This window comes from Chelonia mydas, chromosome 24 (genome assembly GCF_015237465.2).
Source record: "Chelonia mydas isolate rCheMyd1 chromosome 24, rCheMyd1.pri.v2, whole genome shotgun sequence".
In the NCBI taxonomy this organism is placed as follows: Eukaryota; Metazoa; Chordata; order Testudines; family Cheloniidae; genus Chelonia; species Chelonia mydas.
The window spans coordinates 4,091,747-4,116,945 of NC_051264.2; the positions used below are offsets into that span (position 1 = coordinate 4,091,747).

A 25,199-nucleotide genomic window follows, 5' to 3' on the forward strand; every position below is an offset into this window, starting at 1 on the left:
GGTTCAAAAAAGAACTAGGTAAGTTCATGGAGGATAGCTCCATCAGTGGCTATTAGCCAAGATGGGCAGGGATAGTGTCCCTAGCCTCTGTTTGCCAGAAGCTGGGAATGGGCGACAGGGGATGGATCCCTTGAGGATTACTTGTTCTGTTCATGCCCTCTGGGGCACCTGGCACTGGCCGCTGTTGGAAGATGGACCTTTGGTCTGTCCCAGTCTGGCCGTTCTTACGTTCTTAATCCACCTCTGACGGGAAGGAACTGTGGTCTCCTGCACAGGCAGGGTTTCCGTACGGACTATGGCTCTCCCAAGCCAGCAGACCTACCCCCTGCCCCTCGGGCAGCAGAGTCTAGGGAGAGGAGTAACCAGCAATCCCCCCCCGCATCCCCAGCTCCGCACTGCACCGCTCCCCACTGGGCGCTCCCGCCCCAGCCTGCCCCCTGCTGGGGAGAGCTGGAACTGCAACACCCCAGATACGTACCCGGGCCAAGGATGTAAAATTTGATGAGTCCAGTCCACGACCCGTTCCCGGCCAGCGAGGTGGCCCGGACCTTGGCAGAGTAATTCCCCGGCTGCAGGAGGGCCAGGTGGACACCCCCGTATTTGGCATAGCGGTGGCGAGAGACACACACCACGGTGGGGACCTCCTGGGACGGAGAGAGAGAGAGACACGGATGTTCCTGCGGACTCGGGGCCAGTTGCCAGGACATCTGTGCTGAATAGCCCTGGGTTTATATTTAGGTATATTACAGTAGCACCTAGAGCAGGGCCCAGACGTGCAGCTCAGACACACCACGCAAGCCAGGGCCTGCCTCTGAGAGCTCACAGGCTGAAAAGAAACCGTTGGGAGGAGAGGGAGAAAGTTCAGGGAGGGCGAGGGACTTGCACAAGGGTAGAAAGGAAAGAACCCAGGTGTCCTGAGCCCCATGCAGAGTTTAAGTGTTTGATGAGTGCCTTGTATTAAAAAGGCAAATGTTTCTGTATTCCTGCGGGTCTGTCTGTAACTCCACCGGAAGGGAGAGGCGTGGGGGTGAGCTGGTTAGCATGCGCCTAGGATCTTTAATGTTTGCTTTGTAACGCTTTCCCCCTTACAGGTAAACGTGCTTGCTCAGAAAGGGCCGGGTGGCAGCCGACGGGCGGCGAGGACGCCGGGCACCGTGTATGAGGAGAGACATGGAGCTGGCTGTCTCCGGCTGTCTGTCTCTTGCAGGGAATATCGCAGGATAGACAGGGGACTCCACAGCCCGGAAATGCCCCGCTCAGGAGGGAAAGAGACGCAGGTCTCCAGCCAACAGAGGCCACAGCTGGGAGCCTGAAGTGGGAGCCCTTGCTGGAGCACCGAGGGGGCATGCAAGTGCAGTTGCCCTGAATGGAACCCAGGTGTCCTGAGCCCCCACTGAGGGCCTAGTCCACTACCCCACACTGCCCGTCTCTGCTCAGCTCTGGAGACACCCAGCACACTCCAGCGACAGAGCCGCTAGCCAGAGGATGGGCTGGAACCAAGCCGTGGCTGGGCTGTGCCCAGGCACCGGCTGCCAGCTTAGCCAGCCCCAGGGCTCAAACCGGGCACCCCCAGAGCTGCCGGCACACGTCGCTGTGGCTGGGGCTACAGCAGGCTGTGGCTGGGACAGGAACATGCATGAATGCTGGTGTGGGCGGGGGCTCCTATCCCAGGGCAGGGCAGGCAGGTGCCGTGGGCCAAGCGGGCTCGGGGGACAGGGGGGACTGGTCTCGTCACCTCGTTTTCCCGGCTGTACTTGATCTCGTATTTGAGGATGAGCCCGTTGGGGTTCTTGGGTTCCTGCCAGCGCAGCAAGACGCTGTTCTTGCTGGCCGGCTCCCAGGTGACGTTGCCGGGGATGTTATCCGCTTCCGCTAGAGGGGCAAAGCAGGAGAGTCCGAGAGATTCGCTCAGTGCAGGGAGCAGTGTGGGGTGGGGGGGATCTGAGCGCTGCAGTGTGTGCGGGTCCCCAGTGCCGCTCAGCCCTGGCCCCCCGCCTCACCACCAAACCGACCAGAAAGAGGAAGAGAAAAGCAGAGACCTCCCAGTTCACCCCGGCAGGGGCCCGCGGCAGGTGGGGAGCGGAGGGGCTGGGCCAGGCTGAAATGCACTAACCCAGCAAACACACTGCTCCACGCCTTGCCCTCTGACCCACAGCTCCCCCTGCTACCCCAGCTCTGGGGCCCCCACAGAATCACAGAAATCCTGGGCTGGAAGGGGCCTTGAGAAGGGCACCAGATCCTGTGGCAGAACCAAGTAAACCTAGACCCACAACTCTGTCAGTGCCCCTCAATCCCGACCCGCAGCCCCCCAGCCACCCCAGCCCTGGGCCACACTTGAGATCAGGCTGGTGGATCCGAACTGCGATCCCCAGGGCTTCTGGGTTGAGACCAGGAAACTCATTGAACTTGTGGTATCCTGGAAGCCTGGATCTCAACCAAGTGTCCAAAGAGGGGAGTGGGCCGTGCCTTGCTCTGCCTCAGCCCCCGCTAGCACAAGATGGAGGGTTCCTGTGTCCTCCCCCTTCCTCGGGGCCAGTACGTACTCTCAGGCATAGTCCGGGCAAAGACAAAGGTGGCCGCGCTGCAGCCCACGGTGTGGGCGGCGTGGTTGCAGGCGTGGATGTCGATGCGGTACTCGGTGAAGTGGCGCAGCTGGGAGATGACCGTCCGGTCCCGCACCACTTTGTCCTCAAAGATCCGGAAATCTGTTTGGGCTTTGGGGGCGGCGCCTGTGCGGTTCAGCGGGCGCGGGTTCCCTGGGGGCTCCAGAGAGAAGGCGTTGGAGAGGGGGTGGCCAGAGCTGGTCAGGGCCAAGATGCCTCTGCGCCTCTTCCGAGTCCTGCGGGAGAGAAGTGGGGAGTGAGGTCTAGTGGTTAGAGCAGGGAGGCAGGACTATCCATGGCTCTGGGGTAGAGTGGGGACCAGTGAATTAGAGCAGAGGGGTCTGGGAATCAGGACTCCTGGGCTCCATTCCCTGCTCTAGAAGGGGAGAGGGGTCTAGTGGTTAAAGCAGGGGGCTCGGAGTCAGGACTCCTGGGTTCTCTTCACAGCTGTTCTTAACCCTATCCTGTGTGTGTCAATGATGTATTGAGCCTCACTTACCTCTGAGGGGTTTTTTTGACAGATGTCACCTTCCAAGGGGGTCTGCAAAGACACAAATGAAAGGGGACTAGTTAGTGGACAGTGCCGAACCCGAGTCAGGGAGGGAAGGACCCCAGAGGCAAAGGAGTGACTCTCTCTGGCTGGCCAAAACCCTAGACCTAAAAATCAGAGTGGAGGAAAATTACTCTTAACTAACAGGTCAAATTTACCTGGTGTGGAATTTCGCTGCAAACCCCACCCTGGGGCCAGGGTCAGCACAGAGATCAGCAAAGCCCTTTGCAAACATCAGCTAAGCAAACCTCATCCCCAGGAGCCCCTGTCCTGTCCATCATCATCCACATTTTACACATGGGAAACTGAGGCACAGAGAGGCAAAAAAGACTGGCCCCAGGTCACAATGCAAGTTTGTACCAGGGCTACAGCAAGGATAGAACCTAGGAGTCCTGGCTCCCAGCACCTCTGCTCCCGCCGCTGGATGGCACTCCCTCCCAGAGCTCGGGAGAGAACCCAGGAGTCCTGAATGCTGGAACCACCAGACACCACTCCTCCCACAGAGACAGGAGTAGATCCCAGAAGTCCCCTGCTCTAATCACCAGCCCACACTTCCCTTCCCGTCCCTGTCTTTCCCGGCAAGATTGGGAAGGGATCCCCCATGCCCTAACTAAGCCACCCGCCCCCAGGCCATGTGGATGATGATGGAGCTGCTGCTATGGGTCAGCAGTCCCCCTTGTTCCTGAAACCTGGCTAAGCCTTACCCTGCAGCATGTGGAGACGAGATGGAGTGGAGAGGCTAGGCAGGGAATCCCCCACCTCTGGCTGAGTCATCCCCCTGGCAGGTGGCTATGAATATGGCACTGCAGGGATGGAGCGTGAATCCCTTCTCCTCCCGGCTAGGCCCTGCCCTCTGGAATCCCCTCCTGCAAATAAGCCCCGCCCCTGGAACCTCCTCCCTCCACTAAGCCCCGCCCCTGGAACCTCATTCCTGCCACTAAGCCCCGCCCCTGGAACCTCCTCCCCCACTAAGCCCCACCCCTGGAACCTCATCCCCCACTAAGCCCTGCCCCTGGAACCTCCTCCCCCACTAAGCCCCACCCCTGGAACCTCCTCCCCCACTAAGCCCCGCCCCTGGAACCTCCTCCCCCCACTAAGCCCCGCCCCTGGAACCTCATCCCTGCCACTAAGCCCTGCCCCTGGAACCTCATCCCTGCCACTAAGCCCTGCCCCTGGAACCTCCTCCCCCACTAAGCCCCGCCCCTGGAACCTCATTCCTGCCACTCAGCCCCGCCCAAGTACCTGGGGATGATGATGGAATTGTGTAGGAAGTTCTCAAACTTCTTCTGGAAGGAGACAGCCTCGCCCTCCATCGGCAGCTGCCCGCCGTCCCGGTGGCAGGGGCAGCACCGCTCCTCCGTGTCCTGCTCCAGCTCGGGGCCCTCGCTGTCGTCCACGTTGAAGCGGGTGTCCGCACTGCTGGTGGGCAGTTTGAGGCCTGGGGGGCAGAGAGAGAGAGAGAGAGTGGGGCCAGGAGCAAGGGGTGAGACACAGCCCCTCCTGCATCGCCCCTGACGCCCTCCCAGCGGGGTCACGGGGCGTCGGCTCCAGCCCAGGGAGCCCGAAGGGAAACAGCAGCCGAGGCCCCAGGGGGCGCGTCCGTTCCACCCGGCCCGGCCCACATCCCAGCCGTTCAGCCCCCTCGCCACGGGGCGCTAACCGAGGCTCCAGCTCCCCGAGACGGAGCTCCCCGTCCCCGATCTACCTCCAGGGCACCTCCCGCCGCTGCTCTCGCCTGTGGCTCGGCCGTAGCCCCTCTCCCCGGCCTCAGGCCTTACCTTTGTGGCAATAGTCATTGACGTAGAGCTCCAGGTCCTCGGCCAGCTGCTGCCACAGCACCAGGTAGTAGGTGATGTTCCCATTGCGCTGGCTGGGCGGCTTCCAGCGCACAATGAGGTGGGAGGAGGAGTTAGACATGGAGAGGACGTCCCGGGGCACTGTGGGGGCTGGACACCGGCATTGCAGAGACAGCTACGTTAAGCCCCAGAGGTCCAGGGCTGGGTCCACACACACCCCCTGGATCCAGGGTGTGTGTGGCAGGGGAGGGATGTGGAGCCCTCCTGCTCCCTCTCCCGGCTCCAGCCACCCACCCACACACACCCCCACTTTGCACCCTTGTCTGTTATGGAGCCGCCTGCACTGACCTCCCCGCAACCACCGTGGCACCCCAGGGGCTGGATCCTGCTGGGCAGGGTCCATCTCAGCACCCCCACTCCTGGCAGAGGAGCCTGCTCAGGCCCTGGCGGGGAAAAAAGCCCCCTTTAAGGTGGGGGAGGCCCATGTTTGTAAAGTGCTCTAGTAGCTATTCAGGCTATGGGGCTATTTACGGGGGATTCAAATCCAGGATCATCAGCACCAAAGCACAGACCTCTCCCAGTTAAGCAAAAGGAGCAGCTCTGTGAGCTGGTAGCAGTATTAGGCTGTTACCCTCGCTATGCACCAGCCCCTAGAAGGGCTGTGCATGTTTTCTAAGCAGCAGCCCACTCCAATGCCCCCCCGTGGCCACCCTCCTACCTGCTGGCATGGTGCGGACGTACACCACCTCGCTCTGCGCCCCGTAGTTGCGCCCCTCCTCGGCCGTGGTCAGGGTGATGGCGCGGACAAAGATGGCATACTGTGTCCAGGGCTTGAGGTTCAGCAGGGCCACCCCCGGATCCTGGTCGTTGTTCAGCGGCAGCTCCACGTCGACCACGTTCCAGCTGTTGGCCCCGCAGGCATCCTGCCCCACGTACTCGGTCACGTTCTGAAAGGGCCTGGCCCGGAAGATACGCCGCCCCCAGGGGTCAGTGCACAGGCCACCTCAGTGAACCCAGCCCCTCTCCCCTCCCACACGCCCGCTGAGTTTCCCAATGATTAGGGACATTCCTAAAGCACCAAGGAGCTCAGGGTGCGGTTACACACCAGACGGGTGGAGTGGAGCCCTGCCTCCTTATGCCACTGGCTATTGTGGCCCCTTGCAGGAATTACTTCCCCTGCCTCTGAAATGCATGCAGCCACCTCTGGGGTGGAGCACGGCAGCTGTTTACAGCCTCACAGCAATGCTACACAGCAGTCTGGAACCACACACAAAGAAGCAGGGCGGGAGATAGACTGGATTGACCCAAACTGGAACTCTGTCCCCCTGTCAGCTGAGCTAGCCCAAAGCAGAGCCATGTTTCCCAGCCCCAAACATGCAAAGCAAGGCTCCGATTTGTGCAGCCAGAAGGTCAGCAGCATAGCCCTAAGTGAGCTGCCCCTGACCCTGTCCACCCCCTCCCAACCTCCCCGAAATCCCAAGGGATATCACGGAAGAGCCAAGTCTGCCAGTGCATCAGCCGCTGGCCCGGGTCCTTGGCAGGACGAGAACCGTCAGCGCTGCAGCACTTGAGCGAAAGGAGTCACGTCACTCACCAGCGGCAGTAGTAGGTTGTTACCCGCTTGGCTTCCAGCCACATGAGGGGGCGGTGTGGCACATGCTAAGGGGGCGCAGCACAGCCAGGAGCTGGGCAGCTGGGGGAAGGGGGGACACTTACGATTCCCTGTAGTAGACGATGAAGCTGAGCAGATCGCGGTACTCGGGGGGCCGGTAGCGCTCCCACTTCAGGAAGATGCGGTCGGACTCGGTGATGTTGGAAACGAAGCGCAGAGTCTGGGTCTTGCCTGCGATGGAAGCAGAGAGCATGGGGGGGCGGGGTGCTGCGTGGAATAGGGCTTCAGAAAAGCTTGCGGGGGCTGCAGGTCACTCGGGGGGACTGCAGGAAACAGGGCCTGAGGGGAGCTCGCGGTGGGGGGTAGGTTGGGGAACAGGCCTGAGGGGAACTGGTGGGGGGGGCTGCAGGGAATGGGGCCTGAGGGGAAAGCTCTGGAAGGGGGGCTATGCTGCGTGGAGTCTGGGGAGAGGCTATGGGGTGTGAGGCCCAGGTCCCAACAGTTCTGTGCTGCCCGCTTATAGGGGTGATCGCAGCCCCCGCTAGGGTCTGCCCCAAAGCCCAGAGCAGCAGCGGGAAAGGCTCCCACTGACTGCGGCGGCCCTGGCTGGGAGACGCTTGAAAGGCTTTGGGGCGAGCTACCCTTTGGGGGGCCAGGCAGTGTCTTGTAAATGAAGACGGGGCTTGAGGACGCAGGTTATGATTTTGTTTGCCATGTAACCCTTTGTTCCCAGCAGTGCAACATGGTTCCCCTTGACGCACGGTTCTTTGTTAAATCAACTTCTTCTTGTTTGTGCTCGAAACACAGCGTAGTGCTGGGTGTTAAGCAGGGCTGTGGTCTGAGGCGTAACGGGGAAGTTGGTGTGTACGGTGCCTTGGGAGCAGAGGGTCTGGGAGTGTCCAGTGGATCAGGGGCAGGGCTGGGCACTTCTGGGGAATGCTTGGGGGATTCAGGGGTGGGGGTGCCCAGAGGGGTGGGGGCCTGCAGAGGCCTCTCTGCTGAGACTGCCAAGGAGAGAGGGGCTGGGGGGACACTGAGACCCACCCAACTCGTGTCACCCATGGGTGTGCTGGTCTGGTTCTAAGACAAGCATCCACCCAATCGCCCCCCGAAGCCCCCGATTAGGGTTTACTGAAGGGGAAGGGGAGGCTCTTCTCTGAGCCCGTCCCTTAATGTCTCTCTGCAACAGCCAGGGGCTGGAGGTACCTTGCTGCCCGGTGGCTCCAGGCCCCCCAGATGGCAGCACGGGGCTCTCAGCGGCCACCCCAGCAGACGCTGTTGGACTTCCCCGCTCCCTCCCTGCTCCCAGGGCTGCAGGGGTGTTACGAGCCCCAGCTGGGCCCCCGTGACTCACAGGAGGCTCTGTCCCCGTTGGTGCGGGGATTGATCTCGGCCTTGTTCTGCCGGCCCTTGGTGCCCGTCACCTCCTCCATGCGGTAGATCTCGGACAGGCACAGCTTGGGGTTGAACGCGAAGTACACCTTCCCCACGGGGATGGAGAGCGCGTGGTGGCTCCAGTCCCAGAGCTGCTGCAGGTTCTGGTTGTCCAGGACGTAGAGGGTGTAATTCCTGAGGGCGAAGGGAGAGGGGGCTGGAACCATGGGGCTGGGATTGACTCCTCAAACAAGGGGGTTCAAACACACACCCACAAGCGTGCACACATGCCCAGACGCACACACAGCTCTCTATCACACCCACGAGACAGATGCACACACACACGTGTGCACACACACCCAAACACACACTCAGCTCGCTCACACCCACACAAGACAGATTCACACAGGCACACACACACCCAGAGGAGCACTCACAGCGCACAGAATTGAACGGACATACAGACAGACGACGCACACTCCCACCCACACGCACACACACAGAGCTCTCTGACAAGCTTCAGCACCCGCACTCACAGCACCCCTAAACCAGACACACACGCTCACACAAACGTGCGTCCGCACACACACACATGTAGAGGTCTCCTAGCACAGAAGCACGTGAACACATGACACAAAGCCACACACACACACACACACACACACACACATCTGCCAAGGTCTCTCACACATACACGGCTGCACGCATCCAGACAGATCTCTCTCTTTCTCACCCCTCCATGCTAGACCTGAATGCAAGCCACGTTTTCCAAGCAAGGGATCTCCTAGTGCCCTGGGCAAGGCTCTGTAGCTGCTTCCCTGACACTACATGTCCTGCCCTCTGCTATGCAAGAGGAAGGGGCCTCTACCCCATAGCTGGAGACGCAGTGGGACTGGCACCAGTGGTGGGATGGAGGCCACCAGACGTGGGAGGCATTGGAAGCCCAGCTGGACCGGGAATCCACCATGCACGTTGAGCCCGATGGATGAAAAGCTCTGTAGAAGTGCTAAGGGTTATTTATTAGTAGCCAAACAGGCCGAAGCAAAGTGGAGAAACCGATTGCAAGGAACATATTGTTGAAATGAAGTCACTCTCGGGGGGAGCAGAGCAGCTGATGCCGTGCACCGCGACACTGCACAGCGATCGCTCACCCAGCGTGGAAATGCGGCCACCTCTGGGGCGGAATGCAGGCAGCTTTCCCCTCCGTCCCCGTGGCAACAGCAGCCCATGGCTGGAAGGGCAGCTTCAAGGGAGGTATTCAAAGAGCCAGGCGGTATGACATGAAGGCAGCCTCTGGGGGATCTGCAGCCCAGGATGCCTGCAGATCTACTTCCCCAGTACCTTTTGCTTCGCCGAGGTTGCTGTACAGGGGCCTGTCCCAGTAGCCACAAGCAAAGTTACGTTGAGCATCTGGTAAAAGCTTGATGTCTGGCTGGGCTTTGCAAGCGAGAACATCTCGGCATCCTTAACTATTATTTCTTTTCATGAGGCAATGTGATAGGACAAAGGCTGGGTGTCAGAACTGCTGGGTCTTTTCCTAGCTCTGCTACTGACTTGCTGTACAACCCTAGGCAAGTCGCCTCTACCCTCTTTGTGCCTCAGTTTCCCCTGTCTGCAAAATGAGGGGCATGATCCTGACCCTGACCATGTGAGTGGCTGAAGAGGTTGAGATAGGACCAGTGGCTACACCCTGGCTGGAGGCATCATCATCCAGGCCTCTCACCCGTCCACCATGGAGTCCCCCCGGATGAGCTTGAGGTTCTTGAAGAAGGACAAGGAGACGAGGGCAAAGGAGTGCTTGATCTTCAGGAAGCCTGTGATGGTCTCAATGAGGCCCAGACTGCTCTGCAGCTCCGAGGCCAGGTTATCTGGAAGGGGACAGGGAGAAAGAGCCCCTAAGGCACGGGCTGCGGCCAATGGAGATTCCCCACCTCAAAGGCCAGATGGAGAGGCTGGAGGGAGAGGGGGCTGAATGGGACACACACACAAATCTGGGTGTCTATCACAGACATCTATGCCCCCCCCCGGCATGCGTCAGCCACCCCGATACCAGCCCTGCACTCGGGCCGTGGCGGGCAATTCACAAACGAGCCCCATTACCAGGTCTGGTCCGTTCGTAGGACTGCAAAGGAGGGAGCACGGGCCGGGGCGCCGAGCATCCTGAGTTCTGTTCCCAGTTCCACCACCTGCCCCTTGGCCCCCCTGCGGAGGCTGCCAGCTAGTGGTCAGAGGGGCATTTCCTGGTGGGATGGATGTGCTGGGAAGTGGGGTGGGACCCGGGCATCAGCTGGTGGTCGAAGTCTGGATCTAAAGGGGACCTGTAGGGGACGGGTCCCCCAGAGCCTGCCCAGTCACCCCCGAGCCACCCAGCTACCCCACAACCGGAGACGCGGTGGGTCGGACACTGAACGGCAGGATCGATTTGGAAACCCGGCTGGTGCTTCTCACGGCCGTGCGCTAACCCGTGGGGGAGGGGAAGGAGGTTCGAGGCGGGTGGGGGTGTTTGCGTGGGGGCTGGGGGGGCAAACACATCTGGCGTGGGGGGATGGGGGGGGGCAAACACTCACAGCCCCTGCGGATGTTAACGATCAGGTTGCCCTCGACGTAGGTGCAGCCGGCCAGCTCCTGAGCCGCGCGGGTCGAGTCGATGGTCTTGGTGCCCACCTTGCACTCCTTGGGGCACAGCCCCTCGCACTTGTGGCAGAAGATGCTGGGGAGGAAAGGAAGGAGCAGGAGGGGGAAAGAGGCAGGGGCAGATTTGTTAGTGCCCCATTGCCCTGAGGAACCCCCCCCCCATTGCAATTCCATGTGGGGAGGGCCACTGTGGGGACAGGTGGGATGCAGGGGGGGTCACTGCAGGGCATATGGGATCACTGCGGGGGCAGGCGGGATGTGGGGGGATCACTGCAGGGCAGGGGGGTCACTGTGGGTGCGGGGGCAGGCAGGATGCAAGGGGATCACTGCGTGGGCACGCAGGATGCGGGGGGGGTCACCGGGGAGGATGGGGGGTCACTGCGGGGACAGGTGGGATGTGGGGGATCACTGCGTGGGCACGCAGGATGCGGGGGGGGGGTCACCGGGGAGGATGGGGGGTCACTGCGGGGACAGGTGGGATGTGGGGGATCACTGCGGGGGTAGGGGAAAGCTGCAGGGGCAGGTGGGATGCGGGGGGTCACAGCCGGAGCAGGCTGGAAGGTCACTGCGGGGGATAGAGGGTCACTGCGGGGGCAAGCAGGATGCAGGAGGGGTCACTGCAGGGTATGGGGGGTCACTGTGGAGCCAGGTAGGATGCAGGGGGGTCACTGTGGGCGATGGGGGGTCACTGTGGAGCCAGGTGGGATGCAGGGGGATCACTGTGGGCGATGGGGGGTCACTGCGGGCAATGGGGGGTCACTGTGGAGCCAGGTGGGATGCAGGGGGGTCACTGTGGGCGATGGGGGGTCACTGCAGGCAATGGGGGGTCACTGTGGGCGATGGGGGGTCACTGCAGGGTATGGGGGGTCACTGTGGAGCCAGGTAGGATGCAAGGGGGTCACTGTGGGCGATGGGGGGTCACTGTGGAGCCAGGTGGGATGCAGGGGGGATCACTGCGGGGGCAGGCGGGATGCAGGGGGGTCACTGTGGGCGACGGGGGGGTCACTGCAGGGGATGGGGGGTCACTGTGGAGCTAGGTGGGATGCAGGGGGGATCACTGCAGGGGCAGGTGGGATGCAGGGGGGTCACTGTGGGCGATGGGGGGGTCACTGCAGGGGATGGGGGGTCACTGTGGAGCCAGGTGGGATGCAGGGGGGATCACTGCGGGGGCAGGCAGGATGCAGGGCTGCAGGGGGGGGGGGCGGGCTCAGCTCGGCCTCAGCCCCCAGGGAGAGCCGCTCACCTGCTGTCATTGCGTGTGTACCCCGAGGGGCACGCCGACAGGCACCCCTCGTGGTGGATGACGAACTCAGAGGCCTCGCGGGGGTTCTCAGACACCTTGCGCAGGCTGGCGCAGTACTCGGCCGTCACGCAGCGCCAGCCCTCGTACCGGTAGGTGCGGGCCGGGCAGGAGGCCAGGCAGTGCCCGTTGAAGTGGAAGTGGCGGCAGGCCACGCAGGCCCTGCTGTCCCACGGCCGGCTGCAGCCTCCCAAGCACTCCGGGTGGCAGCATTCCCCGGCGGCGGTGCACGCGATTCTGCCTCCACAGGGACACACTGGGGTCACGAGACAGAGAGCGACACGAGGCTAGTCCATTTCTCCCCCACCCCCGTGGGCCTCCCCGCCCCACGAGAGCCGGACCAAGGTCTCGGTGCTCTGGGTCTGTGCCCAGCCCCGGGAGCCGTGAGATCACATCACCACCTCAGCCTTCACGGACAACAAATTTGTCGCCGTCGTCCTTTCGAGGGCAGCTCAAAAATGGGACCGGAGTGCAGGTTGTGTAACCAGTGTGAGGATGCTGCCCTGACTATGCTGAGAGTCTGAGACCCTTGCTCGAGTGAAACTGACACTGAGACGCTTGCCTGAGTCTGCAGAGAGCCTGAGCCAGTAACTGTGAGAGGGGTGGAGCTGCCCCTTTCCTTTCAATAGAGCACTAGCTCCAAGCCCCTCTGCTCTGACGGGCCCTGCCAAACCGACCGCAGCAAGGGGGTCTGTGTGGGACAGGAGAGGAGGAGTGCAGCAGGCCTGCCCCCGCCCCCCCACATTCTCACCTAGTTGCTTGGGTCAGTAGCACGGGGCCCTGCTGCAGAAGACAGGAGATTCCCCTGCCACTCCAAAGGGGGCAGAAACACAGCGCAGGGCGGGGCCATGACATGTCTCAATCCAGTCCTCACCCCACCCCCGTTTTCCTTCCACTGGGTGCCTCACAGCATCCATTCCATGGGGACGAATTCCTCTCGCTACATGGCTGCCCCCTAAGAATGGCTGGCAGTAGTTCCCATTTCCCTCCCTAGGCCAGTCTTCCTGGGCAGACTACATCTCCCATGATGCTCCCTTTTAATGAGGCAAGGCAGTGCATCATGGTAGCAGCATGACTGCAGTGCATCATGGCAGATGAAGTCCACCTGGGGTGCCCAGCCCATAGTGGAGATTGGGGGCACAAACTACAACTCCCATGAGGTGCCACTGCAGCAAAATATTTAGATTTTCAGCCAAAATATTTAATTCTTGGCCAAAATATTTCAATTTCCCACTGAAATGTCTGGTTTTGTGTGTTCGGTTTGTCAATTAAAAATTAAAAATTTTCACCAGAAGCAGACAACAACAAAAAACTGTAGTTGAAAGCCCAATTTTTCACTGAAAAAGTTTTGATGCAAAATTTTCAACCTGCCCTAGCCACCAACTTCACAAGCAAATCACAAAGGGAAACTGAGGCAAAGAGCCTATCGGCCGAGGGCCTTTGCCTTTCATGAAAGGCGCCGTGTGTGCTCTAAAGTTCCATTTCCAAGGGAACAACTTCCGCCAGTGGCCAACTTTTCCGTCGTCTCATTTACGTGATTACTCAGTGTCTCGGAAGGGCCAGCGAGTTGGCTGCATTCCAGAGTGGAAAAACACCAGTGGGGTCAAACTGGGACAAAGGGGAAATTTGGATCTAAAAGGAAAAGGGACGTTCGCCTGTCGGAAAAGCCACAGCTGGGCGGTTACGCAAATCGGCTGGTGCTGGATATGGCGGTGGTGGGAGGGCCAGGAAAAGAGAATGAGACAGACGGAGGGAGACTTTGCTGCTATGGACAGGTAGGGGTAGGTCGCCATTGGAAAGCTGCATACCCTTAGGGGGGTCAAGTGCTGGAGCTGCTGGATGCATGTGGGTTCAAACCCCTCAGGGGCGCAGCGCTCTCATACCGCTGCCAGGTGGGGCCTGGGTTCTAGTCTCTGCTCTCCCACTAAGTGGGTCCTGGGCAAGTCATTTTGCCCTCTCCCTGCCTCAGTCTCCCCCATCTGGAAAACAGGGCTGGTCATGCCTGGCTCAAGCCATTACCCTTGTGCCGCTAAAACAAGGCGTCCCTGGGTTTGGATGAAACGCCCAAGCTTCCCGGCCTGGGCACAAGGAGGGATGGCTACAGGGTGTGGTTGGCCAAAGGTACCACAGGGGACTCAATTTTTAAAGCAGCAGATATTTGAGTGATGGGGTTGCGGGGTGGGGGGGTTCATGGGGACAGATGGATAAAGAGGTGCCTCTGGGGATGGATGAATGGAGAGGTGTGGAGGGGATGGAGGGATGGATGGAGGGATGCATATGAGAAGGAAGGAAGGGTTTGCATGGGGATGGACAGATGGAGGGGTTCGTATGAGGACGGATGGAGGGATGCATATGGGAGTGAAGGAAGGAAGGGATGGATGGGTTTGTGGGGGGGTGGATAGAGGGGTGCATATAGGAAGGACAGAAGGAAGAGACGGGGGGATGGATGGATGGATGGAGGGGTTCATATGAGGATGGATGGATGGATGAATGGAGGAGTGTAAGGGGGAATGGATAAATGGAGGGGTGGTGTATGGGGATGGATGGAAGGGTGCATATAGGAAGGACAGAAGGAAGAGAGAGGGGGATGGATGGGCATGTGGGGATGGAGGGAGGGAGGGAGGGGTGGGGGAATGGATGAATGGAGGGGTGTGTATGGGGATGGATGGAGGGGTGCACAGGGAAAGGAAGGAAGGGAGAGAGAGGAAATGATGGCTGGGTATGCGGGGGGATGGAGGGATGGACGGACGGATAAACTGATCATTCCAAGCCGGTACGGCAATCCCTACACCGAGCTGAGCCCAGCGGTTCCCTGGCGAGGCTTGCGGTGGGAACGGGGCAGCTGGAGATGCAGCCCTGTCCCCGGGATGCAACAGCCGCAGGAGGTTACAGGGCTGATAAGGATCGGATCTGTGTTTACAGTGTATATTTCATTACGAGGCCTCCTGTTTACAGCAAACGAGCCCGGGTGGGTCCCGTATTTACCCCACGGCTGGGGAAACATGGCAGCTGGGAGCTGGCCTCTTCTCAACAGGATGATACAAAGCAGATCCGATTACTCCCCACTGTGCGCCCGTCGAGAAGCGCCCCAGCTGCGTGGAGATGCGGCGCCCTGCCTGCTAGCGCACAGCAGCCATCCGACGGCCCCTCGCCACAGGGGTTTCACGGGAAGTCTCGGGGTCTGTCTACCAGGTTTCAAAGAGGGACACGCTACAGCAGCAACACCAGGGCAGGGGGTCTCAAGTGGGGTTTGGACCAGTGCCGCTCTATACACCAGGAGAGCTGCCCTGGTACAGAGACCTCCAGTGTAGGCAGCCCCCAAGAAAAGGATCAGAGCAGACAGCGTCCCTGCTCTGTCTGACTCAAGCCAGCTAGTTAAACCGGACCTGCTAGGTCATTACAGGTTGGGATGTTTTTCATAGGCACCTAACTCCCTTAGGTTTCTAGTGCCCATTGACTTTCAGCTCCCTTAGGCTCCATGGAAAAACTGAATCCTCATGAACCTCAAACCCCAATCAGAGCTTTGACGGGTATTCAACCTCAGAACCTGGATCCGGAATTGAATCTGGATCCACATTTTGCCAGTGATTCACCACCCCCCCACCACCCCCCACCACACACACACACTTATAATGTGCCAAAACCCAAATCCTGGATTCCAATTTTGGATTGTTCGAAATCCAGGCCCAAATTCTGTGACATGAGTCCCTGTCTAGTTTAACACTTCAGTGGGGGAGAGGGGGCAGCTTAGCTATGAGAAAGGGAAAAATCTCACCTCTGGGCCCAGCCCAGGTCATTAGATGCTGACGGTTCATTCAAATGGAAGGGGCCAGAGAGGGGAGAGGTGGGTTAGGAGCAAGGTAGATCGTGGAGTGATTATGGGCAGTTTAGACCACCTGGAAATAGGTGTTTGCGGTATACAGTGCAGCTACGAAATTGCGATGCTTTTTGTTTTCTGTATATTGCCCCTTTAAAATTTCTAAGCAGCAGCTATTCTGTTCTGGAAGTGGCTGCAGCTTGTTACCTGATGAGACACACACACACTGTGCTCTCCCCAGAGAGACTTTACTTTTGTTCTTTCTTGCCATTGGTTTTGTCCCTTGATCTAAAAACAGTCATTTGAAGCTAAAAGTTAATAATTTTCCCTCTCTGTTTCTGCAGACTGTGTCAGAGCAGGGCACTTCTGTGAGCTGCTCCCCAAAGCTAGTCCACTAAACGCTGGCATGCCATCTTCCCTACTTATCTCAGTGACTCTGATTTATTTGTTCCCCTGATCCTGCCACCTGTCAACTCAGGTGGTCAGCAGACGACACATGCTGAAAGGATTATCAATAATAGTGCCAGTGAAATTTAAATAAACAAACTAACCATTTTCTAAAAATAGATGTCCTCTAAAAGGTGTCACACCAACAGAATGCATGAAGGTGTGGTCGGTGCAGGATGTGTAAAGAGGCTCATTCATGTAGGAATCACTGGGTGAAGGTCCGTGGCCTATGCTATGCAGAAGTCAAACTAGATGCTCATAGTGGTCTAGCACGTCCTAGATATTAAGACTAGGGTCCACCTAACCCAGTGTCCTGTCTTTCCCAGTGGCCAGCACCAGATGCTTGAAGGTCCAAGAAACCCCCTAATGGACAACAGAGGGAGAACCCGTTCACATGGGAATTTTTCTTCTTAACCCTCTCAACTAGCATTTGGCTAACATGATGGTTTACATCCCTCGTGCATTTTTATCCTCTCTCGTATAACCATGAAAACATCCATTAACCATGTGCAAATGTCCAGTCCCTATTCTGAATCCTGCTAAGCTCTCAGCCTTGATGACATCTAGTAGCAGGGAGTTCCACAGGCTAATTACACTTTGTGCAGCATTTCTTGGGATCAGTTTTATAGCGGTTGCCTTTTAATTTCTTTGAGCGCCCCAGGGATGACAGGCACAACCTACGTCTGACTTTGGCACTCAATGGCTATACCGAATTCTTGCAAATAAAATCTTGAGGCTGCACCACACCCTCACCCTCTACACGCAGATTTTGTCCTGGTATCGCTGTGTGAGTTAGAGGTGTGATTTTTTTACTGATCAAGTTATACCAGTTGTCTATTCTATACAACCCTTAGAATGAACACAGTTATACCAGGATAAAGGTGGCTAGGGTAGTTTATTTCCCTTCCTCAACAGGAATAGCTATAAGCTGCATGCAAGCACCTTCACACCTGGGTAATCCACACGACAGCCAGGTCTACGCTTACAATTTACACTGGTCAGGGGTGTGAAAAAACATGCCCACCCCAGTGATGTAGCTCTATCGAAAAACCCCCTAAATGCAGCTTTGCAGACAAGCGAGCCTTTTGGTCGGCGTAACTAACACTGTCTGGGGAGGTGACGTTCCTACCCCAGCAGAAAAACCCATTCTGTTAGCTAACGCTGAATCTACCCATGGGGCACAGTCTCTGTAGTGCGGACATGGCCCAAGGGGTGTTTGTACCATTGTAACTACACCGGTGTAGTTAAAACCGCACAACTGCTGCGTGTAGACAAGCTCAGTTTCTCTCCTATACTATGAATGAAAGCCTGACAAGCACCTCAGAGCTAGAGCAGGGGGACCACCTACCTTTCTGGCAGTAGCTGGATGTCCAGCAGCGGTACTCCAGCTGCCCACTGACGCTGGTCTGGACACAGGGCTTCTCCACGTCCAGGATGCCTGGGCACACGTCGGCACACTCCTCCACCTGCTTGTTGCCCACAATGTAGTTGTTCTCCACCGAGTCGAGCAGGAGTAGCCCCCAGTCGATGGTGGAGATGTGGCAGAGCTCCTGGTTGCGCTCAATGCGCACCAAGCCCCGCAGGATATCAGTCAGGCTGTGCAGGCCGATGTCCCTAAGGTGGGGCATCTCGAAGATGACCAGGGCATAGTTGAAGAAGAGGCTGGTGCCCCGGATCACGGACAGGTTGGGGAAGAGGTCACGCAGGCTCTCCAGCCCGTAGACCCGGAAGAGGAGCAGGTACTCGGTGATCATGATGAGGCGGGGGAAACTGAGGCCGCGGAAGTCCTCGGCGGCGGTGGTGAACATGAGGAGGATCTGCAGGTTGCCCTCGATGATGGTGCAGTTCTCCAGCTTCTGCAGCTGGGAGACATCGTTGCGGATGTCCATGCTGCCGCAGACTGGAAGAGAGTAACACAAGGCATGAGCCCTCCTAGCCAGCCCAGTGGTTAGGGCCTTGGCCTAGATTTTGGGGAACCCGCCTTCAATTCCCTGCTAACTTAGACCCAGCTTCTCACCCTTTCATTTCAGGTTGGGTTACTACGTCCATCTGAGCCACTGCGGTGCCACATGGGAGATGTAGTTCTGGGTCTCTCATGCTTCCATTCTCCCCAAGGGACACTGCTCCCTGATAGGACTGCATCTCCCATGATGCACCACAGTTTCCAGCTGTGGCTGAATTGCCACAGTGTGTCATGGGAGGTGCAGTACGGTTAGGGAGCAGGACCCATAAAGGAACATAAGGGCATGAAGGGCGCAGAGCTACAGCACCCATGAAGCACTGCAGTGGCTCTGGTGGCCGTAGCAATTAATGTTGACCCAAAAGAAAACATTTAGACATTTCCAAATGAACAGAACTCTCTTTTCTACAAAGTTTTGATATTTTCACTTTTTGTCCTGATTCAGCATGAAAAGAAACCAGTCAAAATCCCAGAATTTCTAACGGGATGGAAATTCTGTTTTACTCTCCGATGCAGCACTCCGATGTGTGCTAGGAAAGCAAAACAGGGACCGTTTTAAAATCGATTTAGTCCAACCCAGCAAATAACTGAATGTAGTCGCAATGAGAATGATGGATAGATAGATGCGTAGATAGATACATACATACAGATGGAGACAGATAAAGTGAGATAGGTAGATAGGCATGGCGACGGAAAAGTAGACAGATAGATACACATGGTGGCAGAGGGTATGTCTACACTGCAATGTAAGCCCAGGGTTAGGGGGACTCAAGGCAGCTGGCCCGTATTAGAGAACCCAGGGCTTGAACATCTACATTGATTCTTAATGGGTTGCTAGATTAGATGGGTTGCCTGTTAGTTACTTCCCTACAGTCTCTCAGTGGAAGTTTCCAGCTTCTGCTGGGCTTCCACTGATTGCCTCACCTAGCACTCCACACAGTGGGGAAAGGGCTGGTACCTCTGGGAGGGAGGGATGGAAAATCACAGCGACCAAAGGCAGGTGCTCTCTGTAACTTTCCTTCAGGCAGACAAGCCTGCAGGGAGAGAGGGACTGGGCCACCCTAGCACACACTGGGACACTCCTGCCCAGGGGAACCATGTCCACATGTGATGGCAGCTGGATCAGCCAGAAGGACAGACTCCCGGGGAGAGAGATGACCCCTATGTGTTCCCTCTGCAGGCCGAGGTGCATTGGGAGCTCCAGCCAGGTCAAGATGAGCCCAAACCCCCTGGACAGTGGGAGATTTGTGCACCAGCTCCCTCCTCTTTGTATCGCGGTAGCATGTAGATGATCCAGCCCCATAGGGCTCTGATCCACCAAGATCAGAGCCCCATTGTGCAAGGTGCTGTGCATATGTGTCATACGGGACATTCCTGTCCTCGGAGAACTTACAATCTAAAGATACAAGACAGGCAAAGGAAGGGTGATTATCTCTGGGTTACAAATGGGGGAACACCCATTTAAGTGATTTGACCAAGATCAGCCAAGCAGCCGGTGGCAGAAGGAGCGGAACTCAGCTCTCCTGGGCCTTAGGCCAGTGCTCTAACCAAAGACCAACCTTCTTCCCTAGAGTCTGCTGTTGGCACACCTCTATAATCCAGCCCCACATTTCCCGCCACCCAAACCTTGATGGGTGCAGATGGTAGTAAAATATGGCTGCACAGCATGGTGATAACATATAAGACAGTGTGGATCGGTGGTTAGAGCACCCAGCTAGGACACTGGAGACCTGGATTCTATTCCCAACTCTAATGCTGGGTGATTTTAGACAAGTCACCCTCTCTGCCTCAGTTTCCCCACCTGTCAAATGGGGATAATGATACTGACCTCCACTGTAAAACACTTTGTGATCTACTGATAAAGAGCAATATGGCGATATTATCATTATATGCTGAACCAAAGGCCCAGGTCCAAAGCCACCTGAATTTTGGAGATAGGTGAGAGTGGTTTGAAATAAAGGTCTGAATTTTGTGGTGGTGGCCTATATCTGTACAATGGGCAGAACCAAAGCTCCATGTTGGATCAGAGTGAAAAAGTGCTTTGGTTTATTTCCCCCACCCTGTCCCTGCCCCCAGGGAAATGTTTGGAATGAAAATGAAATTTTTCCCCTGGAAATTTTGAAACAAAACTTTTTCTTTTCAGTTTGATTCCAATTAAAATTTTAGTCATATTTGTTTTTAAAATGGTCCTTTCATTCCAGCGTTGGCAAAAAACAAGTCATCTTAAATGTAAACCAAATGAGCATTCTCCTTTTGTATCGTTTCAAAATCTCCCCATGGGAATAATCAAAACTTCCATGAGCGGGGGGAGAGACGTTTCCCAGTGGAAAAACATCAGTTTTGACACCACCCACCGAAGAGATTTTTCCATAAGGAGAAAAATGTAGTGGAAACATTTCAGTGGGTTCTACTCCCCTACAAACCACCCTCTCTGCTGGGGCTGCTGTGTACAGCGCGGGGGCTGAGAGCCACTGAACCAAACTGTAAACCCTGCATAGGATGGAAACCACTTCCAGCCAGGGGGTGCGGCAGCCCCCCTAGTTCCAGCACCCCCAATGACCTGCCTTTCACAACGCAGCTCCATCTTTAGTTAGCACACTGCTCCAACCGCACAGGCTGGAAACTGCCTCATCTGGCTGGTAGCAACCATCCTAGCTCCCTGGCATCTGACTGTCTCATCCCCAAGCACCTCTAATCTCTCTCCCGGGGCTGATATTTACCGAGGGGGTTAGGTAACTTCCTGAGAGGTTATTCTCATTAACCCTCCTCTTCCAAGCCAGCATTGCTAAATAGGTGTGTGTGACACCAGGACACACACAAACATAGCATGTTCTCAACACCCCATGCCCAGAGAACATGCACTTTCTGTCCCACATAGGTATTTCTGATTTGTTGCCCGATGGTTTTATATACACATTTCCCAAGCAATTAGAGGAAGGATGGTCTTAGGGATAAAGCCCCGAGCAGGACATCACGCAATCCTCAATTTGAGGATTTCAGTTCAGTCAACTCCCAGCTCTACCTCAACTCCCCCTGCACGAACCTGGGCTAGGTTCTTGGTGCCTCAGTTCCCTGTTAGGACAATACTTCTGTTTTGTCTTGCTATGTACAGCCCCTAGCGCAACAGGACTCTGGTCTCGGCTGAAGCCTCAGTGGCCTCTCGTAGTGCTCTGATTTTGGAGCCTGCTCTGTGCTTATGACTTTAAAAAAAAACACATCTATTAAAATCACAAGTTGGGTTTAACTTTAAGCGCTGGCCTCCAGCACCACGGATAAACCAGCAGGGCCCTTTTACATAAAACAAGGGTAAAACAGAATACGATTTTTAGGAACAGGTTTTGCTGGTCTGCAAACTGTTCAATGCAAATGATTTATTTAGAGTCTAACCATTCACCTTATAGAGAGTCAGATGTTTGAAGTATGTTAAGGTCAGGTTAGCACATTATGACACAGTTATGGATTATGAGAATTATGTACATTAAAAAGATTGAAGAGCAACAAACCCAAACAAACCAGAAGTACATTTATTCCCGACTAGCATCCACCAGGGAGCTAGCCCGCCACAGTTATTCCAGACAACTTCCCCGTGTCCTTTACCCTTCTGAGACCTGTCATGGAGGCCCACTCAGTTTACTGTGTCTTTCGACAGAGCCTTCAGCACCGACGCCCTGTCTGCTCAGAGGGGACAATAGATGACCGAGGGCGCTAGGTGCCAAAAGCAGAGGCCATCAGTTCTTTTGCAGTAGCCTGCCCTCCTCCCCTGGCTGAGATGCCTGTAGACACCAGCCTGGCAGTTGCCTGTGGACATCAAGGACTGAGCCCAGTTGCTCGTGAGGACTGGCCCCGGGACCAGAGCTGGGGGTCCCCTAAGCCCTACCCGACTGTAATACTGGCATCTCCCGTAAATGTTCCTTTGCTGAAAGAAACTGCCTGAAGCCTCTCCTGCTCAGAACAGGCCAACATCCAACTCTGCAGGCCCCTAAGCGTGTCCGGCTGCTGGCCAGGAAATTCGCCGAGGGTGTGATATTAGAGGCCAGCGGGCAGGGAGCTGCATGCCACCCACCCCATGTCTTCCCACCCTGCAGCTTGGCATAGAGCTGCCCAGCGCTGGGTCGCCAGCTTGACAGAGCCGCGGGGGCATATGGAGACCACACCTCCCAACATGCAATGCTCCATCAAGAACCAAGTGGCAGGGCAGTAGCAATGGCTGGGGGACTGTCAGGAGACAGCACTGCACGATGGGCTGCGTCGTCCCCAAGGCCAACCGGTCCCTCCTGAGTTACTCAGGAGGTCAAACTCCTCGAGCACCCTTCTGGCCGCAGAAACCTAAGCCGCTCCCCGTTCACACCGCAAGTGAAACCTGAGGCCGAGTTATGATCAAGAGAACAGTTTTTAGGGCACTTTCCAGCACAAAATTTACTGTCAACACCAAAAATCAAACACAGTGAACTTGGCTTCAACCCTAAACAGGAAAACTCTTCCAGGGGGAAGTAGCAGCAGCCGAAGCTTCGCCAGGGAACCGTTCGGGGGAGAGGATGGCTCAGGGAGTTGGGAACTTTGCAACAACTTAAGAAGGGCTTTATTTCCCGTGCACGCCCCGAGTCCCATGCTCTGTCAGCTCCCGGAAGGGAGCCGCCTCCTGGCTGATGGTTCTTTGTTTCTCCCCTGCCTTGCGTATCGGGATGTCATTTGCACCTGTGCAAAAACCTTCCAGGCCTGCTCCTCCGCCGGTGGCAACCAGCAGCGCCGCAATGGAGCCTTGGCCATTCACGCCAGCGGAGGGCTGAGCCCGTGCGCCGGGCAGGTGGCATTGCTGGGCCCAGTTTGCACAGACGGTGGCGCCAACGCGAGGTGCGGAGCAATGGCGCAAAGCTGCCGGAGCTCACGTTGCTTTTCACCTTTGCCCCAGTTTGCAGCGCCGGGCTATTTCTGCCTTGCACTTCGGGCGCTCCGCCAGCCGACTTCAGCGGGCATCGCCGGGGGCGCATGTCACGGCCAGTAGTTTTCCCACCTCCCAGCTCTGTTTAGAGCAAACACGCTTTTCAGTGGCAGCTCTGTTATTACTGTGGTCATTCATTAACCCCCTTGCCCTCTGCCAGGGCCGGCGAGCCGCTCGAGTTCTCACCCCCGCTTGCCAGCCAGCATGCTGTGTTTTGACTAAATTTCCTTTATTCTTTTAATTGACACTTTGCTTTTCATCCCGCCAACACCGGTTGTGCCCTGCGCAGCTTTGAAAGGAGATGCCAGGTGCTTCTATCTGATTCCTCTCTGTTTGTAAATACAAAGGGGTTTCAGGTCCTTTTATTCCCGGACTATAAATCCAGACAACACGTGCCAGGCAGCAGGCGAGTTGTCCCCGAAGGTTGTGAGCACCAGATATTTTTATCTACTGTAAATTAGGGCCAGGTGACTGCAACACTGCCACTGATTGCATCTCCGTTCCAGGAACTCCCACCCAACACTGTCCCCCAGGGAATCGCATTAGTAGAATGACATCTAAATGTTCCAGGGTCACCGAGCTAACTCCCAGAGTAACCCACGTCTCTATCGTATCGCTGTGCAACTCGCCAAGGACATTAGAGACGGAGCCTGAACCGAAACTCCAGAGGGAAGATTACAGCTTGACACTAAAGAGGGGCCAGGGCGATCTAGCGGTTAAAATGCTGGGTGACGCATCAAGAGATCTAGATTCAATTCCTTACTCTGCTCCTAACTCCCTGTATGCCTAGTCTCTAAAATTGCCCTTTATCCTACAGCTGTGTACAGAGTTAGCAAAGCAAGCTTCACAAAATGCAGAGTGATAGAGAATCAGACCTTCAGTTTCCCCACACGTAACTCCAGAGGACAATCATTCCTTTGTCTGTCTGGGCTTTTAGACTATACTCTCTTCAGGGCAGGGACTATCTCTTACAGTGGAAACGTACAGCCCCGAGCGCAATGGGCAGTGATCTCAGCTAGGGCTGTCAGGATATCAATTATAATATTCTTTATTATATATGAGCAAAAGGGGATGGCTCACTTAATATTTACCTGTTCTGTTCATCCTCTCTGAAGCACCTGACATTGGCCGCTGTCAGAAGACAGGACACTGGGCTTGATGGACCTTTAGGCCATTCTTATAGTGGCCTAGACACTGTGGGAAAGATGGGGTTTCAAACCCCCAAACTGGGCTACTTCCCATCCAGGGTTTGTATCAGGCCTTTTACAGTGGTCCGTCTCAGGGTAATGAACGCAGGGCATGGGCCAAGAGAAGTTTGGATCTGGAGCCAGCGCGGAGATGCAGGATTTTGGTCCATCTTTTTTTCCCCTAGGGGTCACCCAGATCACACAGTGCTTTATCAAGCCACGAAATCAAATGGCCAGATCCCTAGCTGGAGTCAATGGGTCAGATCCCCAGCTCCACTGACTAATCCATTCGGCCCAACAGGGTCCAAGTCTCCTCCTATTTACACTGACATAAACCAGGAGCGATTCCATCAGACTCTCTCCCTGTTTATGGCGCCGCAGCAGGTCTGTTCACACCAGCACCAGCCAGCTCCTCAGAGCGGGTCGAGCCCCAGAGGTGAGATCCTGGGCCTCTTGACATGAATGGCCAAAATTCCCACACCCCTCTGCACTGGTGAGGCCAGATGCCCCCCTGCCGAGTCTGGGCAGCTGTCCCCGCCTTGCTCCCCCCTGCCACAAACCACAGCCAGCTGGAAAGGCAGCACATGCAGCCACGCCTGATTCACTCCTCTAAGGCCCCGATCCTGCCTCCTCTCATCCCACCAAGGGGGCAGAGGACCTGGGGAGAGATGCTTAGAACCCAGCAGCCTTCCCGTGGGGCTGGAGTTGGTAAAAAACACAGCTCCCGTGCAGGGTCACAAGAGAAGTGGCGTTCCCCCTAGCGGGGCACCGGCATCTTCCCAATAGTCACACCAGCCGTGCTCTCAACTCAGGCGCTGGCCTTTTAGGCAGACGGGCTCCCAGTAAATATGTAGGTTATAAAAAGCCCCAGCCCCCAAAGCCACGTTCTCTATTACCCAGCAGCCCCCAGGCCCCAGCACTGCATTCCGTGTTCCTAGGCCACTGCTCCGACACAGCATCCTCTCTGGGCTAGCGACACA

The 25,199-nt window shown here is 56.6% G+C and overlaps 1 protein-coding gene across 2 annotated transcripts in view; it reads right to left on the reverse strand.

Moving 5' to 3' along the window:
• Window positions 1-25,199, reverse strand: part of INSRR (insulin receptor related receptor) — a 41,944-nt gene that overhangs the window by 11,852 nt on the left and 4,893 nt on the right. The window contains exons 2-14 of one of the 2 annotated variants that reach the window (XM_037883471.2): window positions 17,482-18,033; window positions 11,813-12,125; window positions 10,503-10,645; window positions 9,659-9,803; window positions 7,916-8,130; window positions 6,666-6,792; window positions 5,668-5,906; window positions 4,932-5,099; window positions 4,396-4,591; window positions 3,103-3,144; window positions 2,544-2,839; window positions 1,736-1,872; window positions 479-644 (exon numbers count right to left, since the gene is read on the reverse strand). In XM_037883471.2, coding sequence (XP_037739399.1) covers window positions 479-644; window positions 1,736-1,872; window positions 2,544-2,839; window positions 3,103-3,144; window positions 4,396-4,591; window positions 4,932-5,099; window positions 5,668-5,906; window positions 6,666-6,792; window positions 7,916-8,130; window positions 9,659-9,803; window positions 10,503-10,645; window positions 11,813-12,125; window positions 17,482-18,033 — 2,739 coding nt within the window. The remainder of the gene's footprint in view (window positions 1-478; window positions 645-1,735; window positions 1,873-2,543; window positions 2,840-3,102; window positions 3,145-4,395; window positions 4,592-4,931; window positions 5,100-5,667; window positions 5,907-6,665; window positions 6,793-7,915; window positions 8,131-9,658; window positions 9,804-10,502; window positions 10,646-11,812; window positions 12,126-17,481; window positions 18,034-25,199) is intronic. The other variant, XM_043535058.1, reaches the window with a different exon arrangement.